We start from the raw sequence: 23,824 nt of genomic DNA, 5'->3' as shown, positions 1-23,824 counted from the left end.
GGAAGGCACAGGCCGAAAGAAGAGTTATTATGGGTCTTTTGAAGGCAAGGAAAGAGATAATGAGGTAAAATGTTTTTTCAGAAGAGAATGCCAGAGGCCAGAAGTGTAGTAACTAAGACTAGCCTACGCTAGTGACAACAGTCACCTCCACCAACTCAAACTGTGGGCTGCCGACTAGAATGCGTGTGGTGTATGACCAGCCTGGCTACCCACCATCAGAAATGGTTCAACATACTCAAGCAGTGCCATTTTGCTCCTGATGTAGCCAAATCCACCTGTTACTCCAGAGTCATCTTAGAGTCATAGCGGCACAGAAGAAGGCCATTCGGCCCATCGAGTCCGTGCCGGCTCTCTGTAGAGCAATCCAGTCAGTCCCATTCCCCCGCTCTATCCCCGTAGCCCTGCAAGTTTATTTCCCTCAAGTGCCTCCAGTCTCCCCTTGAAAACATTGAGGCCTAGAAATTCGGTGGGGTTAGCGCCCAATTAGAGGCGTTAGAGGGTCTTGCGCCGGAATTATAGCTGGTAACGAAATTGCGTTGGGCCCTACCATCGGCGTTAGCCGGTAGTGCTGCGCCGGCACCGATGACGTCATCGGTGTGCGCAGCGTCCCGGTTGCCGTGGTGACCCGGCCCCAAGCCCAAATTCAGTTGCGGCCGCCTCGCCCGTGGCAGCCGCAACCAACGATTGTTGAAAGGGATGTTACACTCCTTTGCGCCGGCGCATAAAGGTGGAGCGGCGGCCGGCCGCTTTCCCGGCGGCCGCCTGCCCGCACCTCCCTCCCCGGACTCCTCCACCACCCCCCCGCGGCACTGATGTGTGTGGCCCGTGAGCCCGGCTCTTCCCCGAGGTGCCGGGCTCATTTGTCGGGCGAATCGACCGGCCAGCGGTCGGCTGCAGGCAGCTCCTCCTTAACAGAAGGAGGAGGCCTGCAGTACCCCAGCCTGCCGCACCGCCTCGGGTGCCGCAGCGGGGGATTAGCGCCTCAAAACTGCACTGAACGCCCATAGTGAGGCGCAAAAACCCTCCATTAGCGCCCGCCGCCGTCTGGGCCCGGGGCAACTGAATTTTCGTCGGGCGCAGCGGCATTAACGCCGGCGCAAAATTTCGGGCGCTAAAGCCCTGGCGGACCCACAACCGAATTTCTAGGCCTGAGTGTCTCCGCTTCCACCACTTCCATCGGCAGCGAGTTCCAGGTCCTCACCACTCGCTGCGTAAAAAAGTTTTTCCTCACATCCCCCCTGAATCTCTTGCCCAAAACCTTAAATCTGTGTCCCCTAGTCCTTGTACCATCAACTAGTGGGAACAGCCTTTCCCTGTCTAGCCTATCCAAACCCGTCATAATCTTGTACACCTCTATCAAATCACCCTGCAACCTCCTTTGCTCTAATGAAAACAAATCCAGCTTCTCCAAACTGTCCTTGTAGCTAAGATCCCCCATCCCCGAAACCATTCTGGTAAATCTCCTCTGCACCCTCTCAAGGGCCTTCACATCCTTCCTAAAGTGTGGTGACCAGAACTGGACGCAATACTCCAGCTGTGGCCTAACCACTGCTTTATAAAGATTCAGCATAACTTCTCTACTTTTGTACTCAATACCTCTATTTATGAAGCCCAAGATCCCATGGCCTAGAAATTCAGTTGGGCACTGCAAGCTTTGCGCCCAGTTGGCGCCTAAAGAGGGTTTCTGCGCCAGTATAAGAGGTTGCGCTGATATTCAGCGCTGCGGTAATGGTGGCGGTAGCCGGTAGCGCTGCGCCGCCACCGATGACGTCATCGGTGTGCGCAGTGCCCCGGTACCGCCCTGCTTCCGGCCCAAACCCCATATTTAGTTGCGGCCGCCTCTTCTGCAGCGGCCGCAAACAACGTTCGTGAAACGGGGCCGTACTGCTGCGCTACTGGGGCGCTTTAAGGTGGAGGTGCGGCCGGCCGCTTTTTCGGCGGCCGCCTGCCCGCACCTCCCTCCCCGGCCTCCTCCACCACCCCCCCGCGGCATTGGTGGCTGATTCCCGTGAGTCCGGCACTTCTCCGTGGTGCCGGGCTCATTTGCTGGCAGAATCCAGCGGCGATCTCACGGCTGCAGGCAGCTCCTCCTTAAGAGAAGGAGGAGGCCTGCAGTATCCCAGCCTGCCGCACCGCATCGGGTGGCGCAGCGGCAGCTGGAGCGCTGAAATTCACTTTCAGCGCCCCAAGCGGAGGCGGGCACACCCTGGAACAGCACCCGGTTCCGAATTGGGGCGCTAAAAGTGAATTTCTGGCGGTCGCAACGGGCTCCGCGCGCAGCGCTAACTTTTGGGCGTTAGCCTTCACTGAATTTCTAGGCCCATATGCCTTGTTAACCACTCTCTCAATATGTCCTGCCACCTTCAGGGACCTATGCACATTAACTCCCAGGTCCCTCTGTCCCTGCACACTCTTTAAAACTGTGCCATTAAGTGTATATCGCCTCTCCCTGTTCCTTCTGCCAAAATGCATCACCTCACACTTCTCTGTATTAACCTTGTAGGGCAAAGGTTAGTTTTGAGGGTGAGATTGAGGAAAGAAAACAGGGAAGAGAGAGTTAATTTGCGCGTTAAAGTTTCCAAGGACTAATCACTGCTCAGAGCACTGATTGTGGACTAACAGGAGGAGATTTCATCAAGGATGATGTCCGGAGACTGATGGGCAACAGATAATGAGAGGCAGAAATGCTGGTAGAGATTGAGGTGTTCAAACATGGCGATGATAGAGGAATAAAGGGATAGGACAAGATGGGATCTGAATATGAGTGTTATGCTGCCTCCATGGCAGTTTGGATGGGGATGTGATGGAACATATAGCCAGACAGAACACTTCTGGTGAGAAGGAATGAGTCAATGTTGATGAACCAATATTATGAATAGTTCCTTACATCAGCCTAGCTAGGGCTCCTAAGTACCTTAATGAGAGAAACCCAGGTCCAACCAACTGTTTATATTTTTTGGACAATAGGTTTAGTGTTTCTCTAGTCATTTTTATTATTAAAATTCTTGCAAGTTAACCTAAAGGCTCAGTGGGTACATGCACCAGCCAGTGTGGCACTAAGCCATGCAAACCAAAAGATCTCAGATTCAATCCTTGCTTTGTGCTAAGTTGATTGATCTTAATCAGAGTAGCAGATAAGACACTACGATAGGGGCTTCATTGCCCCTTGGCTGGGGGTGGGAAATCAGCCAGGGTTCCTGGGCCTGATCACAATACAGTGACCTTGCTGGAAAGTGCACTTCTGTGGACACTGGATGTAGGATGGGATCAGGTTCAGCAATGATGCCTCTGATGGTCAAATAGCCCACAAGCACTCGTGTATTATGAAGGGCCACTTGGGCAAGGTGCGAGAAAGCTGCCACCAGCTCTTTAACTCCATCATGAGCGAGAGCCTCAGGAAAGAAGGGGAAAATCGACCAAAAATATTGTGCCTGATGGGTGTAGTTTATCTCTACATGAAGAGAGACTGTAGGATAGACATACCAGTTTGTGGGCATGGCGTCACGTTGCAGGATCGATGGATGGCCCGTTTCCCCACGCAGTATTTGCCATTGTTTCTAGGAGCAGGATTGTTGCAGTGGCGACGGGCAAACTGCACACCACCTCCACACGTCCGTGAACACTGTCCCCAGGATCCCCACGACCCCCAGTTTCCATTAGCCGAGGCCTGTAACACGAGGAGCAACAAATGTAAATCGTACAAAGACATTAGAGCTCGGCAGAGTTAACAATGTGTCAATCGGAACCGGATAATCAACAATGCTTCTGTGTCTAGAGGATTTTCAATAGGCCATTTTTTAACTTTACTGGCACAAGACCAGGGTGGTGTTACCAACAGCCAGATTGTTGCACGATCACTGAATGAGAGCTACTGCAATGTGGATCTCTCCTCTATTAGGAGGCACGCTTTCTACTTTGCAGCCCACACCGAGGAACCCTGCTCTGCCTTGGTCACCATTTACACCTTTGATTGCTGTGATTATCTCTCTGCCGAGGTGTGATAAATGGCAGTTAGAAAGATTACCTGTAAACATCTGACATTATTCTCTGACTATATAAGCTGTGTTTTTATGCATCTCTCCACTTCACCTGATGAAGGAGCAGCGCTCCGAAAGCTTGTGATTTCAAATAAAGCTGTTGGACTATAACCTGGTGTTGTGTGATTTCTTATATTTGTCCACCCCAGTCCAACACCGGCATCTCCACACCATGTCTTGGTCTGTCAGCTGTCTTCACCGCCAGTTCCCTGTGTGGACAAACCTGCTGTTACTTTGCCTCCTCTCCTAAAGCTAGCGATTCCCTGATGGGGCACAGACCCCCCAGTACCTCACCCATGTGGAATTTTTCACGTATGAGTAAATGTTGGCGGGCCATTTTTTTAGGGGAGGGTAACTCGACTGAATCCGATCCGGTTCTTGCCCGACGCCTGTGGTAAACCACGTTCACTATCGTTAGCACTGTTCACCACTGTTCGTTATAACTGTATCACTGACCACTATTGTATCACGGTACGAGGTCGCCTCTTGCCACACTGCTATACCTGGGATGACCACTGCCGACTCCGCCTTGGCTCCACCCACCAGGCCAGGTATAAAGGTGAGCGACTGGCTGGTATTCCTCCTGCTTGGATCGGATCACCCACGAGAGTGGGCTGTTATTTAGTCAATAAAAACCTTTAGTCACCTTCGTAACTCTTCGCCTTTTATTGGAGGAATTGATAGGTATATCAATTTTATTGACTAAATTTAATGATGTCCGACAACGAGTCACAACCGGCGGAGGAGCCACCAGCGCAGCTCCCAGGAGCACAGCCACACCAGCCAGCTTGGCTGCGAGCCCTCAGACCGCCGTACCTGGACCTGAACCCACGAGCAGCAAACTCAGCCGCAGACTTTAAACACTGGCTGGTCTGCTTCGAATCATACCTGAGAGAATCCAGCGTCCCTCAGGCATCCAAACTAAGTGTCCTGCAGGCACAACTGAGCCCGAGAGTATACACTCTCATCGAGGACATGACTACCTACGAGACCGCCATCAACCTGCTGAAACAGAAGTACCGGACCCCGGTAAACTACATGTACGCTAGGCACCTCCTAAGATCACGGCCGCAACAGCCAGGAGAATCAGTAGCCGAATTCTCACAGGCGCTATATGCACTCGCCAGGAACTGTGACTTTAAATCGGTGTCGGCAGCCGAAAATACTGAAGATAATATCCGCGACGCATTCCTGAAAGGCCTACGGTCCGAGTACTCACGGCAAAGACTGCTGGAAGCTAAAGACCTCAGCATGGAAAAAGCTGAAGCCCTCGCTATCTCCCTGGAAGTGGCCCACCAAGATCAGGAAGCATTCACCAGGTACTGCTCGCGACCCTGGGACTCGGGCCCGACCCCTACCACAGCACCCTTCCCAGCGCCGCCCCCGGGACCTACCTCTGCGTCGGCGTCCCGGACCCGACCGGCCCTGCCACCCCCGGCACCGGCCCCGACATCGGGCATCCGCGATCGGGCCGCCGGCTGTTTTTTTTGTGGCCAGGAGAAGCACCCGAGGTCGCGCTGCCCAGCCAAGAACTCCATATGTAGAACCTGCCTGAAGAAAGGCCACTTCTCCAAGGCCTGCAGGAGCGGATCCTCAGAGGCCAGCAGTGCCGCATGCGAACTATGGGGGCGGCCATCTTCGTTTAGGGCAACTGAGGCCAGCATCCCCACACATGAGTCATGGGGGCGGCCATCTTTGTTTAGGGCAACTGAGGCCAGCATCCCCACACATGAGTCATGGGGGCGGCCATCTTTGATTAAGGCAACCGACCCCAATAGTGCCTCATGGGGCCCTACCTCGTGGGAGACGCCATTTTACTCACCACGCCCGACCGCCTCGCCCGCAGATGACAACGACTCGCTCAGCTACACACTAGCTTCCGTCACCCTGGACCAAGCCCGCCCGCACCATCTGTCCAAGTCAATGATGGACATCAAAGTGAACGGCCACGCCACGACCTGCCTGTTCGACAGCGGAAGCACGGAGAGCTTCATCCACCCAGACACGGTGAGCCACTACTCCCTCTCTGTCCTACCAACGCGCAGCCGAATCTCGATGGCATCGAGGTCCCACGCCACGGACATCAGCGGCTACTGTGTCGTGACCCTGTCGGTTAAGGGCACGGAGTATAAAAACTTTAAACTCCTCGTCCTCCCCCATCTCTGCGCTGCCGTCCTACTAGGGCTGGACTTCCAATCCCACCTCCAAAGCGTAACCCTAGCATACGGTGGACCCCTCCCCCCACTCACAGTCAACAACCAGCAAACGTTAAACCGCCCACCGCGTAACACCTGCAGCCTCTCCACCCTCAAGGTCCCGCCACCCTCTCTGTTTGCTAACCTTACCCCTGACTGCAAACCCGTCGCTACCAAAAGCAGGCGGTATAGCGCCGGGGACAGAGCCTTCATTAGCTCTGAGGTGCGGCGCCTCCTGAAAGAGGGCATTATCGAGGGGAGCAGCAGCCCCTGGCGTGCCCAGGTCGTAGTCGTAAAGACCGGCGATAAAAACCGCCTGGTCATCGACTACAGCCAGACCATAAACAGATATACCCAGCTGGACGCATACCCCCTCCCCCGCATATCTGACATGGTCAATCAGATTGCACAGTATAAAGTATTCTCGACCATCGACCTGAAGTCGGCCTACCACCAACTCCCTATCCACCCTGAGGACCGCCAGTATACCGCCTTCGAGGCGAATGGGCGCCTATACCACTTCCTTAGGGTCCCCTTCGGTGTCACTAATGGGGTCTCGGTCTTCCAAAGGGAGATGGACCAGATGGTTGACCAGAACGAACTGCAGGCTACATTCCCCTACCTAGATAACGTCACTATCTGCGGCCGCGACCAGCAGGAACATGACGCGAATCTGGAGAAATTCCTCCGTACGGCCCAACGGCTGAACCTCACCTACAATAAGGAGAAATGCGTGTTTAACACCACGCGCCTTGCCATCCTCGGCTGCGTAGTGGAGAACGGAATCATCGGCCCCGACCCAGAAAGAATGCGCCCCCTCATGGAGCTACCCCTCCCCCACTGCCCTAAAGCACTTAGGAGAACCCTGGGGCTTTTCGCCTACTATGCCCAATGGGTACCCAATTACGCGGACAAAGCCAGACCCCTCCTGAAAGCCACTTCCTTCCCCCTCACGGAGGAGGCGTGCGCGGCCTTCTCCCTCATTAAGGGAGACATAGCCAAGGCCACGATGCACGCAGTGGACGAGTCCATCCCCTTTCAGGTGGAGAGCGACGCCTCCGACTTCGCCTTAGCCGCCACCCTAAACCAGGAGGGGAGGCCAGTGGCCTTCTTCTCAAGGACCCTACAGGGCCCCGAGATCCGACATTCGTCGGTCGAGAAAGAGGCCCAGGCGATCGTGGAGGCAGTACGGCGCTGGAGGCACTACCTGGCAGGCAAACGATTTACCCTCCTCACCGACCAGCGTTCGGTGGCTTTCATGTTTAATAACAAGCTGAAGGGCAAAATCAAGAATGACAAGATTTTGAGATGGAGAATCGAGCTCTCCACCTACGATTATGAGATCTTGTACCGGCCAGGCAAGCTGAACGAATCCCCTGATGCCCTTTCACGAATGACATGCGCCAGCGCGCATATCGATAGGCTTCAGACCCTCCACGACCAGCTCTGCCACCCCGGAGTCACCAGACTCTACCATTTCATTAAGGCCCGCAACCTGACCTACTCCATCGAGGAGGTCAGGACCATGACCAGGAACTGCCAGACCTGTGCGGAGTGCAAACCGCACTTCTATAGGCCGGACCGAGCAAGCCTGATCAAGGCCACCCGCCCCTTCGAGCGCCTGAGCATCGACTTTAAGGGGCCCCTCCCGTCCTCTGACCGTAATGTGTACTTCCTCAACATCGTTGATGAGTACTCCCGTTTCCCCTTTGCCTTCCCCTGCCCCGACATGACCAGTAGCACGGTCATTAAGTGCCTGAATGCCCTCTTCGCCTTGTTCGGGTTCCCGAACTATATACACAGCGACCGGGGCTCCTCCTTCATGAGCGAGGAACTCCGGCAATTCCTCCTAGAGAGAGGTATTGCAGCAAGCAGGACCACCAGCTACAACCCCAGAGGTAACGGTCAGGTGGAAAGAGAGAACGCGACGGTATGGAAGGCCGTCCTCTTAGCCTTAAAGTCTAAGGGCCTCCCAACCTCCCGCTGGCAAGAAGTCCTCCCGACAGCGCTGCACTCCATCCGGTCATTACTTTGCACGGCCACTAACACCACCCCCCATGAACGAATGTTCGTTTTCCCCAGGAAGTCGACTACGGGAACCACTCTACCAACCTGGCTGACCGCCCCGGGGCCGGTCTGGCTGCGGAAACACGTGAGGACCCATAAAACGGACCCCCTGGTCGAGAGGGTGAACCTCCTGCACGCCAACCCCCAGTACGCCTACGTGGCGTACCCAGACGGGCGGGAGGACACTGTCTCCCTACGAGACCTCGCACCCTCAGCCGATCCGGAAACACCGCCACCACCCCCCCCAACCTCAGTCCAGGTAGACGGCATGCCGGAACCCCACGAGCCCTCGCCGACCACGCAAACACCAGCATCAACACCGGATAAGGCACCAGCACCGGATAAGGCAACACCACCGCTGCGGCGATCGGAGAGGCTTACGAAGCCTCCGGACAGACTGACCTACCAGAATTGGTAGTACACTTCACCCCGCCGGACTTAATTCTAAACAAGGGGTGAATGTGGTAAACCACGTTCACTATCGTTAGCACTGTTCACCACTGTTCGTTATAACTGTATCACTGACCACTATTGTATCACGGTACGAGGTCGCCTCTTGCCACACTGCTATACCTGGGATGACCACTGCCGACTCCGCCTTGGCTCCACCCACCAGGCCAGGTATAAAGGTGAGCGACTGGCTGGTATTCCTCCTGCTTGGATCGGATCACCCACGAGAGTGGGCTGTTATTTAGTCAATAAAAACCTTTAGTCACCTTCGTAACTCTTCGCCTTTTATTGGAGGAATTGATAGGTATATCAACGCCCACCTTCCAACAGGAGTAAGTGGGCAGTGACCAAGAACGGGAAGCCTGGCTTGAGGCTTCCCCTCCCTATCCCACTTAGTTCATTTATCCGCTGAGCCATTGGGGGAGCTTAATCTTAAATGTCAACAGTTGCAAAATGCACTAAACTTGAACTGTGTAAATCTACCCAATTGCACTTGTAGACCCTGAACTTATAACATGGGATAATAGCGCACAGACACTTGATGCATTTGTGTGAAACTCTGCTCTTCTCTATGCAAGAGGAGGTGCTGCTAACCCATCTGTTTAAACGTTAAGTGTCCCTATGCAAGTACCCCACTGTATAACTTCAGGGCCACAAGAGACCGAACCTGAATAGATTCCCACAGGGCCGGGTTCCAGCCTCACGAGTGCCGAGACCAGAGAATTTCCTCCAGTTCCTTTTTTATGAAAACGCTCAGATGCCGTGTTATAATCCTCGGGAACTGGAGGAAACCAACTACTGCTTGGCAGCCGACATCAAGAGATGATCTGTGGGAAAATAGCTTTCGTGTTACGACATTGGAATGAAACAGGCCATTGTTCTCTTGCTTACTAGCTTTATTTCCATTGGAATGAGGCACCAGAGTCTTTGTCAGCTGCATTCTTGGTTCTAACCCGGCACTGAAATGACACAGACAGCTGGGCCAATTACCGCCTGAGATTTGTTGCCTTCAATCCCTCAAAGCCCAGGGCAGCATTCCATATCACAACAGAGATAAAAACATACAGCACAACAGCCACTTTGAGGCTAATATCCCCCCTCCCCGTGTTACTTCTGATTTCCTCTTCTGAAGGTGGAGACTTGTCTTTGGGAGCGTCCAATACCACACTCATTCATTTTTAGTGTGTGACCCTAGACAGCGACAGAGCACATCACAGGTGGACTAGAGGTCTACACACACACGCACTACCACATAGAAACATAGAAGATAGGAGCAGGCCATTCGGCCCTTCGAGCCTGCTCCGCCATTCAACGAGATCATGGCTGATCATCCAAACCCTAGCACCTGGTCCCTACACCGACAGCCATCCCACCCAAGCCCTAGCCCCGTAACCCCACGTATTTAATCCCCCCTAACACTAAGGGCCAATTTTTGTCATGGCCAATCAACCTAACCCGCACATCTTTGGACTGTGGGAGGAAACCGGAGGACCCGGAGGAAACCCACGCAAACACGGGGAGAATGTGCAAACTCCACACAGACAGTCACCCGAGGCCGGATTTGAACCCGGGTCCCTGGCGCTGTGAGGCAACAGTGCTAACCACTATGCCACCGTGCTACATGAGCGGATTAGGAGTGGGTACCCGGCACCTGGGTGCAAGGAAATGAAATTCCGTGCTCTCTGATCTGTGGCGTCACTCCTAGACCTCTTACTCACCGAGTAGTACCTCCGTTTGGTTTTGTCCACGCATTTCCCATGGAGGCAGATCCTCCCCTTTCCGCACGGCGTCCCTTCCACGGCGGGCAGCTTCTTGGTCATGCACACCATCTGCCCCTGACGGATGACAGCGCACCACAGGCGGGAGCACACATCCATCCCTGGGCAGACCGTGTACTCGGGCCCGAAGGCCAGCTTGCACTGACGGACGGCATCGTAGCTCTGCCCCGGCAGCTCCTCTGGTCCACGCAGAGGCTTCTGTGGAGAATCAAGGAGGCAATCCCCTAGAAAGGAAAGGAAGCAGGGCACCGTAAAATAAAATCCTCACGTATGCGCACATCTCCTAGAAAGAGGTCACAACACCGCTTTGTCCAACTTACAACTCAATGTAAACTAGCTTCCCCGATACTAAGAGTGACACTGAATCATATAGACCAGTAAAGTTCCAGTATTGTGCCAGCTTTTTCCAGTTCTGATGAAGGGTCCCAGACCTGAAACGTTAACTCTGTGTCTCTCTCCACGGATGCTGCCTGGCCTGCTGAGTATTTCCAGCATTTTCTGTTGTTATTTCAGATTTCCAGCATCCGCAGTATTGTGCAATTATAGTAAAGTTCCAGGCTTGATCTTGTGCTGTTAGCTGGTCTCAGTCAGGGGGAGTTGTTACAATTAGCCTCAGTGCCACTGGACTAGATGGCTCCGGGGAAAAAATTAGCTAGGGTTCATTCTCCTAATTGTTAGTCACGACCCCTGCACATGAGCATATGTGTGTGTGTGTGTGAGGGCAAGATCAAGTTCCACTGTTATTTCTTCCCACGGTCAAACAACTTGCTGGCATTCAATGCTAACGCACACACAAGATTGGGCACTTGGGTGAGGCACCAGAGCTGGTGCCTGTGGAACTGTACCTCCCCCGCCCCCAGTAAGAGTCAGCACTTTCAGGAGAGGATGGGAGGAAATTGGAATAAAAAAAGCTCAGTGCAATCTCACTCATCCTTGAATGATTGAAGAGACGGGTCATCATAACAGATACCAGCAAATGTCATCCAGTCAGTAACTCCGCAGTGTCTCACTAAACTTTAAATAGGTGAAAAGACCCAGACTTATTTGTTTCAAAAACTGGCATCGTCGACTTTAGTATAGTCAAAATGGAGCCAATTTCCTTGTGAAGTGATGGAGATCTATGCTTAAGAGTGTGGTAGCTTCCTATTCTGTCAACGTCAGCCAATTCCAGGGCAGGCACAGCATGGCTTAGATATCAAATAAAGATCCTTCTACTCTCCATCCGGCAATCTGTCTCAACCCTAGATTACCCGCTTTCCTTGCCGTCCCTGTTGCATCGTAACATTTCCATTTCCCACCTTCGCTATCCTTGTGGTGCTTGTGAGTGAGACTGTTTATTTAGTACCAATTTGTGCTGAATTACAAGTTGTGGACTCGCACAGACTGGAGAATGGATTTCGAATGCCCCAGATTTATTCCCTATGTTGTAACTGTGCTATCTAACCTCCAACAGGCAGATGAGATGTTAAACTAAGACCCTATCTGCCTTTTCCACGGATGATAAAAGTCCCACGGCACTATTTGAAGAAGGGCAGGGAGCTCTCCCGATGTCCTGGCCAATATTTCCTTCTCAAGCAAAACCACCAAAAAACAGCTTGACTGGTCAGACATCTCACTTTCTGTTTGTGGGACCTTGCTGTGTGGAATTGGCTGCCACATAACAACAATGGCTACACTTCAACACGTTTAGGGCATCCTGAGAAATGTAATAAGCCTCCATATGAATGCGAATTTGTTCATTCATACTTTATACTTGGAACTTTGCAATAAATAAACAAATGAGCTATGATTGAGGCATTTCCTTCTAATTATGTTTACACCACAATTTGAACTAAATTTACTTTATGTTTTCTTTGGATTCTCCTTCCAGTTTCTTTCCCTCTTCTCCTAAAGGTGCTGATGCACGCTGGGGTATGGTTCTACGCACCAGCTACCCACGTGAACCTACATAATAAATTCTGGCAGGCTATTTTATTGCTGGAGACATCACAGCTGAGTCTGCTCCTGATCTCATCAAGGCCCGCAGAAATTTCCCAGCAGGGGTCACCAAAGAGCGATCAGCTGTTGGAATCCTGACCAATTTCCACCCCTCTTCAGTCCAGGGGCTTAGGGCCCCTAGCACCACCTCCGCTGAGATCAGCAACACACCACAGACCAGAGATCAAACCTGGGATAATCTTGGCCTGGCTGCCTCAGTAAAAGAAAAACTTGCATTTACACAGTCCTTTCACAACCTCAGGACGTCCCAAAGCACTTTACAGCCAATGAAGTACTTTTGAAGTGTAGTCACTGTTGTAATGTAGGAAATGCAGCAGCCAATTTACACACAGCAAGCTCCCACAAACAGCAATGAGATAATGCCCAGACAATCTGTTTTTAGTGACTGAGGGATGAATATTGGCCAGGACACCTGGGAGAACTCCCCTGCTTTTCTTCAAAATAGTGCCATGGGATCTTTTATGTCCACCTGAGAGGGCAGGCGGGGCTTCGGTTTAACATCTCATCAGAAAGACAGCATCTCCCACAGTGCAGCGCTCCCTCAGCACTACACTGGAGTATCAGCATAGATTTAAGTCTCAAGTCTCTTGAAGTGGGACTTGAACCCACAACCTTCTGACTCAGAGGCAAGAGTGCTACCCACTGAACTATGACTAACCAACTGAGCATTTGTGGGAGTTTGCAGATCTTTAAATAAATGAAAGACATGGTCATCTTGGGCACAAACAATGCAACAGGAGTGAGATTGTGCTCTGTTGGCATGGGCTATGATTGGTTTGGCACACGACCAATATCAACACGCAAGTGCTACTCAATAATACGCTATAAAAGGGTCATAAACAATAGATTGTTAACAGCACATCTGCCAGGATACATACCATGACCGTCGTCAAAGAACTCTGTTACTGTGGCAGAAGTGCATTTGGACCATGGTTTGGAGGAGTCGATGCTGGTCAGAATGGAAGACATTAACCGTTTATCCTCAGTCAAGCCATAAGACTCCTCACAGAATTTGGAATCATCATGGGACAGTCCCAGGAGATGTCCTTTGATCAACAAGAAGTAGTTACGTTAAAACATAAGTATTGTCTGATTTGATGCCTTAAACAGTTCTCAGTTTTAACATAATTTCACTATTTTGATTGTCGAATGCCTTCTTGATAAACAATCCCCCATCTAAAACCCAAGCTAGGCATCACCTAACCACTGCTTCTTGATTTATCTTGTCTACACTCTCACTCTTTTCAAACTGAATTGGTGCCCAGCACTATGGGCCTTGTCCCTTTTCTTTGGATCTTCTGGCAATGCTGCCAATCTGAGAAGCTGGACAGGCATCCTGCTCCCACAGACCTTGCCCATAGCCATTCTCTGGAACCAGATTCAAATTTGCCAAAGTGGTTGCAGGATGACAGTCCCTATGATCAGACCATGAAGAATGTGCAGAAGAGATTCATTAAGTTGACAATATGGAGCAGAGGCTTTAATTATGAAGAGCGACGAGAGAAACTTGAGCTCTTTTCATTATAACAAAGAGGGTTAAGAGAAGATCTAATACAGCTGTTCAAAATCATGACGGGTTTTGATGAAGTAAATTGGGATAAACTATTTCCATTGGTTGATGAGTCAAGCATTGAATCAAGATCATCACCAATAGAATGAAGAGAGGGGTTGCCAGATTTGTTTCTATGCAGAGGGCTGTTAGGATGTTGAATATCCTACCAGGTACAATGGGGTGCACAGAATCCATAACAACTTTTAAAACGGAAGTAAAATATTATTGTAAAAAGAAAAGAAAGGGTCTGGAGAAAGGGCAGGAGAATGGAACTAAGTGGATAGCTCTTTCAGAGAGCTGGTACATTCGCAATAGGCCGAACGGCCTACTTTTGTGTTGTAAAGTACTCTGATTTTCTCCCTATGGGGAAGCACCAGGCCACTGCTCAGCACCTCCCTCTCCATAGCAACCATGGCTGGGCCTGTGGGGAACTGCAGCGCAACACTGCCCTATCACTCCCCCTGGCTACATATTGGGGGCCAATCCATCTCTCCATTTATCACCTGAACTCGATACATATAAAGATAAAATAATAATCCCCAAGGTGTCAGCTAAGACAGACTCATCATCCCGTTGAACCATTTGTGGGGTTCTTGTACATAGGTTGCCTTATCTAGGAGTATATACAGATTTGCTTCTCTTTTATATACCAGTGTACATACCGATTTCGTGGGCGACTGTAAATGCAGCGTGGAGGCCATCGTCTTCGACAATCGCACAGCTACGCTCGGGGGAGCAGATGGTTCCCACATCCGCCATTCCCAAAGTATCACATGAATGGTGTCCACACAAATTCTGCGAAAAAAGAAATGAAAAATGCATTCGATTCAAACTAGAGATTTTTTTAAAGAAGTTCAAATTAGAAACAGAACATGATAGAATGACACAGCAGGTCAATCACTACCTGAATGATGGGTTCAGACTTGGGGCAGGAGCTTTCATCATTAAAGACAGCAACAAACAAAGGCAGTGGAATATTAATGCAACATTATCCAGCCAACAAGACCTCAGTGCCTCACTGCACATTGACTAGATGAAGAGATTCACACTCCACCTGAACATCTGGGCTAGACAAAGGCTTTGCTTTAAGAACACACACAATAGATTCTAAATTAAGATCAAAAAATGTTGGAAATACACAGCAGGTGAGTATCTAAGAGAAAAAAAGACTTGCATTTCTATAGCGCCTTTCACGACCTCAAGATGTCCCAAAGCACTTTACAGTCAATGAAGTACTTTTGAAGTGTAGTCACTGTTGTAATGTAGGAAACGTGGCAGCCAATTTGCGCACAGCAAGCTCCCACAAACAGCAATGTGGTAATGACCAGATAATCTGTTTTTAGTGATTGAAAGATAAATATTGGCCAGGACACTGGGGATAACTCCCCTGCTCTTCTTCAAAATAATGCCATGGGATCTTTTACATCCACCTGAGAGAGCAGATAGAGCCCTGGTTTAATTGTCTTATCTGAAAGACAGCACCTCTGACAGTGCAGCACTCCCTCAGCACTGCACTGGAGTATCAGCCTAGATTTTTGTGCTCAAGTCCCTGGAGTGGGATTTGAATCCACAACCTTCTAAGAGGTAAGTAGCACTACCAACTGTGCCATGGCTGAAAGAGCAAAGACACACTATATCTAAGGTGAGATCTTTCACTAGGAATGGATGGCATGTTAAACGCTAACCAGTCTTTTCTCTTTCAAATGCTCACTGATGCGCAATTTTAGGATATTGATGCCTTTGTTTTAGATTTAAAGCTAAAGGCATAGAACAGATCGCCCCATCTTTTTCTAGCACACTGAGCAAACTTATTATGTTACGGAGCTCAGATGATTTGTATGATATCAGCAGATCTCATGTTCCATTGCTCAAAGATGGTCTGGAGCAACATTGTGATGTTTGGCTGTTTAACCCGACTCGTTTGTAAGTCTGCTGCTCTAATACCCCCTGGGCAGTGGTCTAAACAGACAAATCCAGGTAATTGGAGCTGCTTGTAAACTTCAGATTCCAGGTAAGAAGAACCCAGCATGAAATAATTGGCTTCCTTTCTGTTTATATCTTTAAGATTGTTTGGATTTCTAGGTCATACTTTGGCCATGTTTCCAAAAATCACACTCAGAATTGTTATTTTTTAAATCTCTCGAGACATGTATTTTAAGTTTTTTGGTAAAATAATCATTACTGATGTGTGTTGTTTTTAATTGATGAATTCGAATTAATATTTATTTACACCTACATTAATTTTACCCCACCACATTATCTCCCATTTTGGTTGGCCCATGCAATGTCACCTGATCGCCCTGCTGTGAACGTGCATGTGTGTGTACACAGAGTGAGGGTAGGATCCGTTTCAGCTGTGATGCCCCCACATTCTGAATTGAACAGCCTGCTGATGATCATATCATGAAGAATGACCACTTGGATGAGCACTTAAAGGCTGCTAATGCCCACGGAACTGTACCCCAGCAAGACTTTGGCGGCAGAGGGGTGTGTGTGTGAAAAATAAATCAAAGAATTAAAGATGATAGCGCTAACCAGATGTGTCCAGGAAGGTGATTGTGAAAAAGTGCAACATCCCCACCGACACCTGGGAATCCCTGGCCCAAGACCGCACAAAGTGGAGGAGAAGCATCCGGGAAGGCGCCGAACACCTCGAGTCTCTTCGCCGGGAGCAAGCGGAAGCCAAACGCAAGGAGCGCAAGTCAACCCAAGCACCCCACCCACCGTCTGCCCCACCTGTGACAGAGACTGTAGGTCCCGCATTGGACTCATCAGTCACCTGAGAACTCATTTTTAATGTGGAAGCAAGTCATCCTCGGTTTCGAGGGACTGCTTGAGAAGAAGAGAAGATTGTGTCATCATGCCCTTCCCTCTGCATGGCAACACAGGACACTTTACATCTTATTTCTGAGGGTCCACAGTGCAGTTCAAGGCTGCTACACATCTTTGCGTTCAGATAACACCGAAGCATGAAACTTAAGTGGTCACAAAACATTGGCTCAAAATTAAAAAGCGCGACACCGCGATTCAGTGCTCCCAGCAGGGAGCGGCACTTCCGGGGAGCGCGTCTTGGGAAAGCGCAGGATTACCAGCCACGGCTGGACTCACAGGCTGAGTGCCTGCGATTTCCGAAGGCGCCTTTTGCAAATACCACAACGTGGAATTGCCTATTAACTTCTTTGAATATTAGTGTACGAATGAATAATGCGCTTTTACGAAATTTCTCTGGTTGCTATTTTAATGGAGGCGTTAATCCACTTAAAATAAATATTTCACCCCCATGTATGTTTTGTGGCACACTCTAACCCGTGTGTATATATTTTATATACACAGGCTGGACAAAAGGGTATGCTGCATATGCATTTCTATAACCGTAGATATATATCTACTAATTTGTTTGCTTAAAGTTAATAAATAAGGGCAAAGAGACCAGGGCCATAGTGCAGGTCACCACCAGTGTAAAACCAAGAAGCAATGATTAGATGAATGGCTCAGAGCCGCCAAGGCTCTTGTTGCTGGTAAGTAAGCTGTTTCCTTCTTAGAGAGAATGTTTGCTCTGAGAATTTAATGAGTTGGGGTTTCTCTCCTGTGCAGCCAAGAGGGGCAGTACCTGCAGTCTGTGCAAACCGGCCATTAGTGGCTCTCTCTGAAAAGGGAGAGGGAAGAGAGAAAAACAACATTGCAGAGGGACAAAAAAATAATAATTATAGGAAAAAAACAGGTTAGAGGAAGGAGGCAATGAGTGGTGTTTTCACGCAGGTCCCTGGCATTAGTTCAAAGGCTCCGGAATCAGGTGTCTCTGCTGGTCAGCACTCTGTTTGTGTTGCTGCCTCCGCTTAAAGGCACAGGGCAACACAGCTGGGAATTAATGCTTTATTTTGGCCGACACAAAATCTTTGGAAAATAAACAAATATCTGCGCACACAAACACACGTAAACAAACAGCCTTACTGTTTATTATTTACCCAATAGTAGAGTCCAAAGACCCATGTACACCATTAGTCACAATTATGTTCCGGTGTGGGATTTGATAGTTACTTTGTCAGCAGTGAGTTTTTCCTGAATAAGTTCATCTATTCATAGTATGGTTATTGATAAACACAAGGCGCTGACCACCCTCCCTCCACACCCGCCCCCCCCGCCACCCTCGACTGGTTGGACCTGCCTCTGCCTCACTTCTGGTTCAATCTTTCTACCCCTGCCTCCCCCCCCTTCTCGAAAAAGGAGTTATTATGAAACTCAGGAATTTTTTTTTAAATGTTCCAAAAATAAAGTATCACATGGTGGGCAGATTAAGGACTATTTTCCCTTGCAATATACCAAATGACATGGGCAGGCTGCGTCAATGAAAGGCATATTATCTTCTGATGAAAGGTCACACAAGATACTTTGTTCAGCTTGTAAACACAGGAATGCGCCACAAGGTAATTGCGCCCGATATACTTAAGAAAAACACAATTATGTAAAAGTACTGGAATGTGGGTTACTGTATTGCCAGCGGTTTTGCCATGGCACAAACCAGGAATCTGACAGTCTTTCCACCAAGATCTTGAAGCAGGTTCCGCCTAAGATCAATGTGGCTAAAAACAGATTTTATATTCCCTTTTATTTGCCTCCTCTTTTGAAGGTGCTGATTTCTGCTGGAGTACAGTTCCGTTGGTTATCATGTATAAACTTGGACAGCAGGCTATTTTACCGTGGAGGGCATCACAGCCACGCCCCGTTCTGGCCCCACCCAACATCCTCAGGTGCGCGCTGTCTAGCAGGTGTCACTGGACAGCGACCAGGAGCAGGAACCCTGGTAGATATCTTTCACTCGCCCGGCACAGGGACACAGGCCCTTACCCCCACCTTGGTTGAGATCACCTAGGTCAGGGATCAAACCTGACACCTTTCTGGGCTGTACGGCCTTTACTCGTCAAGCATTCGGGGAGTAAGTTTTCTTCATGTAGAGATCGCCCTATCCAATTCATTCCACTGGGACTAAGTTCCCAATTGGAGAAGTTACTGTTTCTCTTACACACATGCTCTTTCATCAGTTGGCACGATTGGATCGTTTGGGAGAGGCGGAAAGGTGACAGATTTTGCTACAGTTACTGTTTTATAATTCTCTCATAAATTATTGCAGCTTTGAAAGAAATTATCCTTATGGAGCAGTTACTGATAGTGCAAACGTGCCTTCCTGATCTGTACAATTATAGATACAACCAAATTTGTTTTATACTGTCAAATTGAATTAGCAGCAATTAAACGCAGTAGTAATCAATGTTAGAAATTATAGTCGTTGTGCACAGCTGGAGTTTCAAGACGATGAATTTAAATTTTAAGATCTACAGCCTCCATTTGGTCAATACCAACCCCTTTTAAAAAATAAAATAAAAGCTGGGAAACCAAGGCTAAGAGACTCTCAAGTCCATTGTGCAGGCCAGTGCCAAGGTGGAAATAAGGAGAGACCACAAGGCAAGTGAGTCGAAAAGCCTGCTGACATTCACTGTTTTGGCTCACACAGGAAGAACTGCAAAGCACGGTTGGCATCTCGGCAGCCATACCTCAGCGTGACTTCGAGCTTTCGGGAGAGGAGGGGAGAAAACCGCAGTGTTTCTATTGTACACCAGTTGTACGTTGTTTCTTTCCCCGAGAATGTTCTCACACAGGATAGAGACAACTTTTTGACATACTTGGCACCCATGTGCGTTATGGACGCGACTAATGAGTCATGAAATGTCTGGTGGACATTCATAGAAAGCGCAATCCCCTGACCTTTCAATGACTGTACGAGAAGCCACTACATTATACAATCTGTGGAAACACAGAAGCATGTAACTGGGCATAATTGATGCTACACTTGCCTAGTTACAGAACCAGACTCCTTTAAAAGCCTATTTGTTTGCTTTTTCCAGTTTTATCCCCTCGTCCCCTGACTCTGGTTTGAACATACGGTTCCACAGGTGGGACCAGTCCTCTAGTAGCTCAGCCCAAGTGGTCAGGATTCACGTGCGAGTCTTGACAATGAGTGTCGGCATGCTATTCAACTGTGGAGGGTGTAACAGGCAAGCCCAATCCTGTCTTCCACCAATTTCTGCACAGGCACACTTTTGAGTGGGGGGCGGGGGGGGGGGACCATTAGATGGAGATTGGGAGCAGGAACCCCAGATTTTTAATCTCCTGAGTCCAGAGGCATTGGTGACAATGGCAGTGCTATTACTGCTGTCCAGCTGAGATCAGTTAATTCAACAATGATCAGGAGAATCAAACCTGGAACACTCCTCGTCTTTATGGCTCAATATCACACCAGGAAAAAGCCATGTTAACAATTTCAAGGTCCTGGTAAAAAGTGAATTGGAATAGGTGATGAATCTTGATTTCAATGCAGTGAGGTTGTGGGGAGGGAAGAGCATACAGGACCACACCTTTTTTAGTTCGAAGAAGCAAAGAAGTTCATAGAAGCAGTGAGCATAATAAGATGTTGGCTGAGAGCGAGGTTGGACGAGAAGTGGTAGTACGATCTCCTATCAGATGACAAGCTATTTCGTGTATTCTGACCAGGAGTGTAAGAGAGGTGCTTGAGAAGCCTCCTGAGATATCAGTGCACACATTCAACACTTGGATAGATTTGATCTTTATTAAGAGCTAACCATCTCTTTCTCCCCTCCCACCTCTCTCCATCATTAGCACAGGTGAGGAACTAACTTGTGTGGAAATACTGTGGTTCTACTACTCTCAAACATTCTAATTTCTCTCCAGTTCTGGTAGTTATAGACTGAGAACCAATAGCCCAAACTACCACAGAGACAAGCGAGTCGGACACCTAGGCTGGAATAATCACCTATCCATTGGCTCCAGTGAGCTGTTGAGCCACGCAGACCAGGTAGGTCCTAAATTTGATTGCTGGTGTATGCCGAGTTATCTGATCTCACCAGTCTCAATTGACCTCAATGTCCCATGCTAGAAAAGGACAAATTAGCAATGCCCCCTGCTGCTGATTGGTGTCCAGAGACTCATGCGGGAAAGTAAACGTTTACCGAGAACAGCATGAGTTCAGCTGTCCACAGTGACTGAATAGCCGGCAACGTACACCATCGAGGCTCACAGTTGAATAATCGCTGCTTGGGAAATGCACCTATGGCACCACTTCCCAGCAACTAGTTAATGGCTCGAGAAACGGGGAGGAGGAAAATTGGCAAGAAGAAGAAAACATTAGCCTGAGGAATTTCAAGTCAGACTTTTTCCAGAACCGTACAGGTGCAACTGGACATCTGTTGGTTCAACTCATTCTGAAATCTGGTTATGTCCTTATAAATACAAAGTTCCAAAACTTGGAACAGTGCCGAATTTCCATGATCTTACAAACCCAGTCACTGAAGCACAAGTAATAAGAATGAAGGAGTGAAAAAAATACCAAAAATATATGATCACCTTACATATAATGCATGTGCATTGAGAACTGAAACTCCATGAGAGACTTAAGGAGGCATCTGTACCAGTTAAAAACTGCCTGGCTAATCATGGTCAACAGATAACACCATGATGTAATTCACATTAAAAAAAAGTCACCGTTTTGCGTCTGCAGTTCAAGGATTTGGAGCAAGAGGGTGAAGAAGGGGCAAAATCCATGCTAAAACAATTGGGGGATAGAATATCTTCCTCCTCATTCTTGCCTTTAACTGGTGAAAATTCCCCTTTAATCTGAATGTAAATTTCACCGGAGCTCTCTAAGGTTATATGGCCAGCGAAGGGGTGAGGGTAAGGAGGGAGGTTTCTGTTCACAAGAGTTCCTCCAGGCACTGAACTTACAGACTGCAGCTGCTGAAGTTCCCACGAAAAAAAACCCCAGAGCTGCTGACTGGATCCCAAGGCTGGTCCAAAGGGCCTCGGATTAGCATAAAGATAACTTAAAGGGGCACTGACTTTCTAGGAAAAAAAATAAGTGTTTGACAAACCTATTTTTTTCGACTTGCAGAGGAAGAAAAGTCAAAGTTATTCGTCGCGACATAATGCACTCAACTGGCATCACATGAACAAATGCAAAACAACATTTGCCAGGCAATTTATTCACGAAGGCGGTGCCTCTTTAATTCAGCAAGCACATGCTCCTGACTTGCAAGCCATGGAGCCGTGTGTTTATAAACATTTTACTGGATGGGAGCGTGTTATTGGTGAGCACTGACTTCATCATAATGCCTTCTGCAAAAGCAAGTAAAACACACACACAAAACCATCCGGGTCTGAGGAGACAGACAGATTGTGAACTAAATCATCTCCAGGGCATTCCTGACAGCTCAGGATCATCCTGCCAACAACAGCCACCCCCTCCAAACCAATGGACCAATACAATTTAAAAAAAACTTACACTTAAAAATACAATTAATACATTTTTTTAGTTGCACCTTGCAAGTCGGTGTAAGGAATTCCAATCATTTCATTCCCCAGGGGGATTCACAACAATCTTGAGATTTTTTTCAATAAACACACACAACACACACACGCGAGATGTTGGCATGCCAAGGCGATCATCATGCCCACGCTGAACTATGCCAGTGTCAATGACTCGCCGCTTAAAGCTTTGCCAGGCCAAGTTCAAGGAGAGTGCAAATCAAATGTGCGCGGCAGCACACTGTGCCACTCGCCCTGCCAAAGACAGGCGTGCACATTGAAGTTCACCGACTGCTGGTGTGACTGAATAGGTCAAGTTCTGATTCTATATTATATGGGATTCCACGATTCTGTTGACCAATTGACCCCACTTCCATCTCCCCCTCCCTCCATGGAAACCTTAGTAATAAAATAATTGATTTCAATGCAAACTGTTAAAGGTGCATACCGACACTTGCTGCTTAGGCTAGAGTTTGACGTTTATATATTATATATATATTTATGTGTGTGTGTGTGTAAAAGTTGCCTTACCTCCCGGGTGAAGAGGATGGCAGCGTCGTGGTGCTCTGCGTGGCCATCGCCGTGCTGGTTCTGCTTATACTGCCACCGGCAGAAGTTCTTGAGTGTGGCCGCGGCGTTCTTGTTGATCTCGGGCCCCTTGTCTCGGTCGCTGATGATCATGACCCTGACGACGGCCAGGCGGACCGGGTTCTCGATGCTGGCGTGGCCGAACAGCTTGGAGGCGATGGAGGCCAGGGTCAGCAGGTAGTGCTGGAGGTGGCGCCCGTACTGCTTGGACATGGACTGGTCCGCCACCAGCAGCAGCTCAACGTGCCGGGCTCTGGAGACCGAGCGCCGGGAGCGCCTGGGGAGCTCGGAGCCGCCCGGCGAGCCCCAGCCGCTGGGAGGCTTGTGCGGGGCAGCGTCCTCTCCTCGCTCGCCCTTCAGCCCGGAGGCAGGGGTCTCGCAGCGGCTGGGCTGTGCCACGGTCTGGAAGCTGAAAGCATCTCTCGCAAAGACGTGCAGGACCCGGTCGGATGCATCTCCAAACACCTGGCGCTGCCGGGCCCCGGAGCCCAGCAGCGGGCTGATGGTGTAGCGGGAGCGCCCCACCGCGAAGAAACCGTCCAGACCCCCGCAGAGACTGAAGACGGCCAGCGACTCGGGCTGCGAGTCCACCGTGCCCCGGTAGTGGCAGTGCCCGTCACCCGGCGCGCCCCGGACCCGGGCACCAAGGTGGGGCGAGGTGAGCGCCGCCTCGTCCCTCTCCAGATCCAGCAGGAACCGCTTGCCGTCCGCGTACACGATGTAGCCGACCTTGCCGTCCCCGCCGTAAATCCGATCCACATTCTGCACCAGCCCGCTCCTCCTCCG

General features: G+C 49.5%; 1 protein-coding gene across 1 annotated transcript in view; it reads right to left on the bottom strand.

Annotated features, from left to right (window-relative positions):
• Nucleotides 1-23,824, bottom strand: part of adamts5 (ADAM metallopeptidase with thrombospondin type 1 motif, 5 (aggrecanase-2)) — a 42,146-nt gene that overhangs the window by 17,928 nt on the left and 394 nt on the right. The window contains exons 1-5 of the mRNA XM_086007235.1: nt 22,982-23,824; nt 14,740-14,872; nt 13,404-13,571; nt 10,468-10,751; nt 3,484-3,667 (exon numbers count right to left, since the gene is read on the bottom strand). The exon at nt 22,982-23,824 is cut by the window's right edge and continues 394 nt beyond it. Of these exons, the coding sequence (XP_085863361.1) occupies nt 3,484-3,667; nt 10,468-10,751; nt 13,404-13,571; nt 14,740-14,872; nt 22,982-23,824 (1,612 nt within the window). The remainder of the gene's footprint in view (nt 1-3,483; nt 3,668-10,467; nt 10,752-13,403; nt 13,572-14,739; nt 14,873-22,981) is intronic.

Source organism: Somniosus microcephalus, chromosome 14, assembly GCF_052327205.1.
Source record: "Somniosus microcephalus isolate GS21.2 chromosome 14, FLI_Smic_1.0, whole genome shotgun sequence".
In the NCBI taxonomy this organism is placed as follows: domain Eukaryota; kingdom Metazoa; phylum Chordata; class Chondrichthyes; order Squaliformes; family Somniosidae; genus Somniosus; species Somniosus microcephalus.
This window is presented reverse-complemented; position numbering and strand designations above follow the sequence as displayed.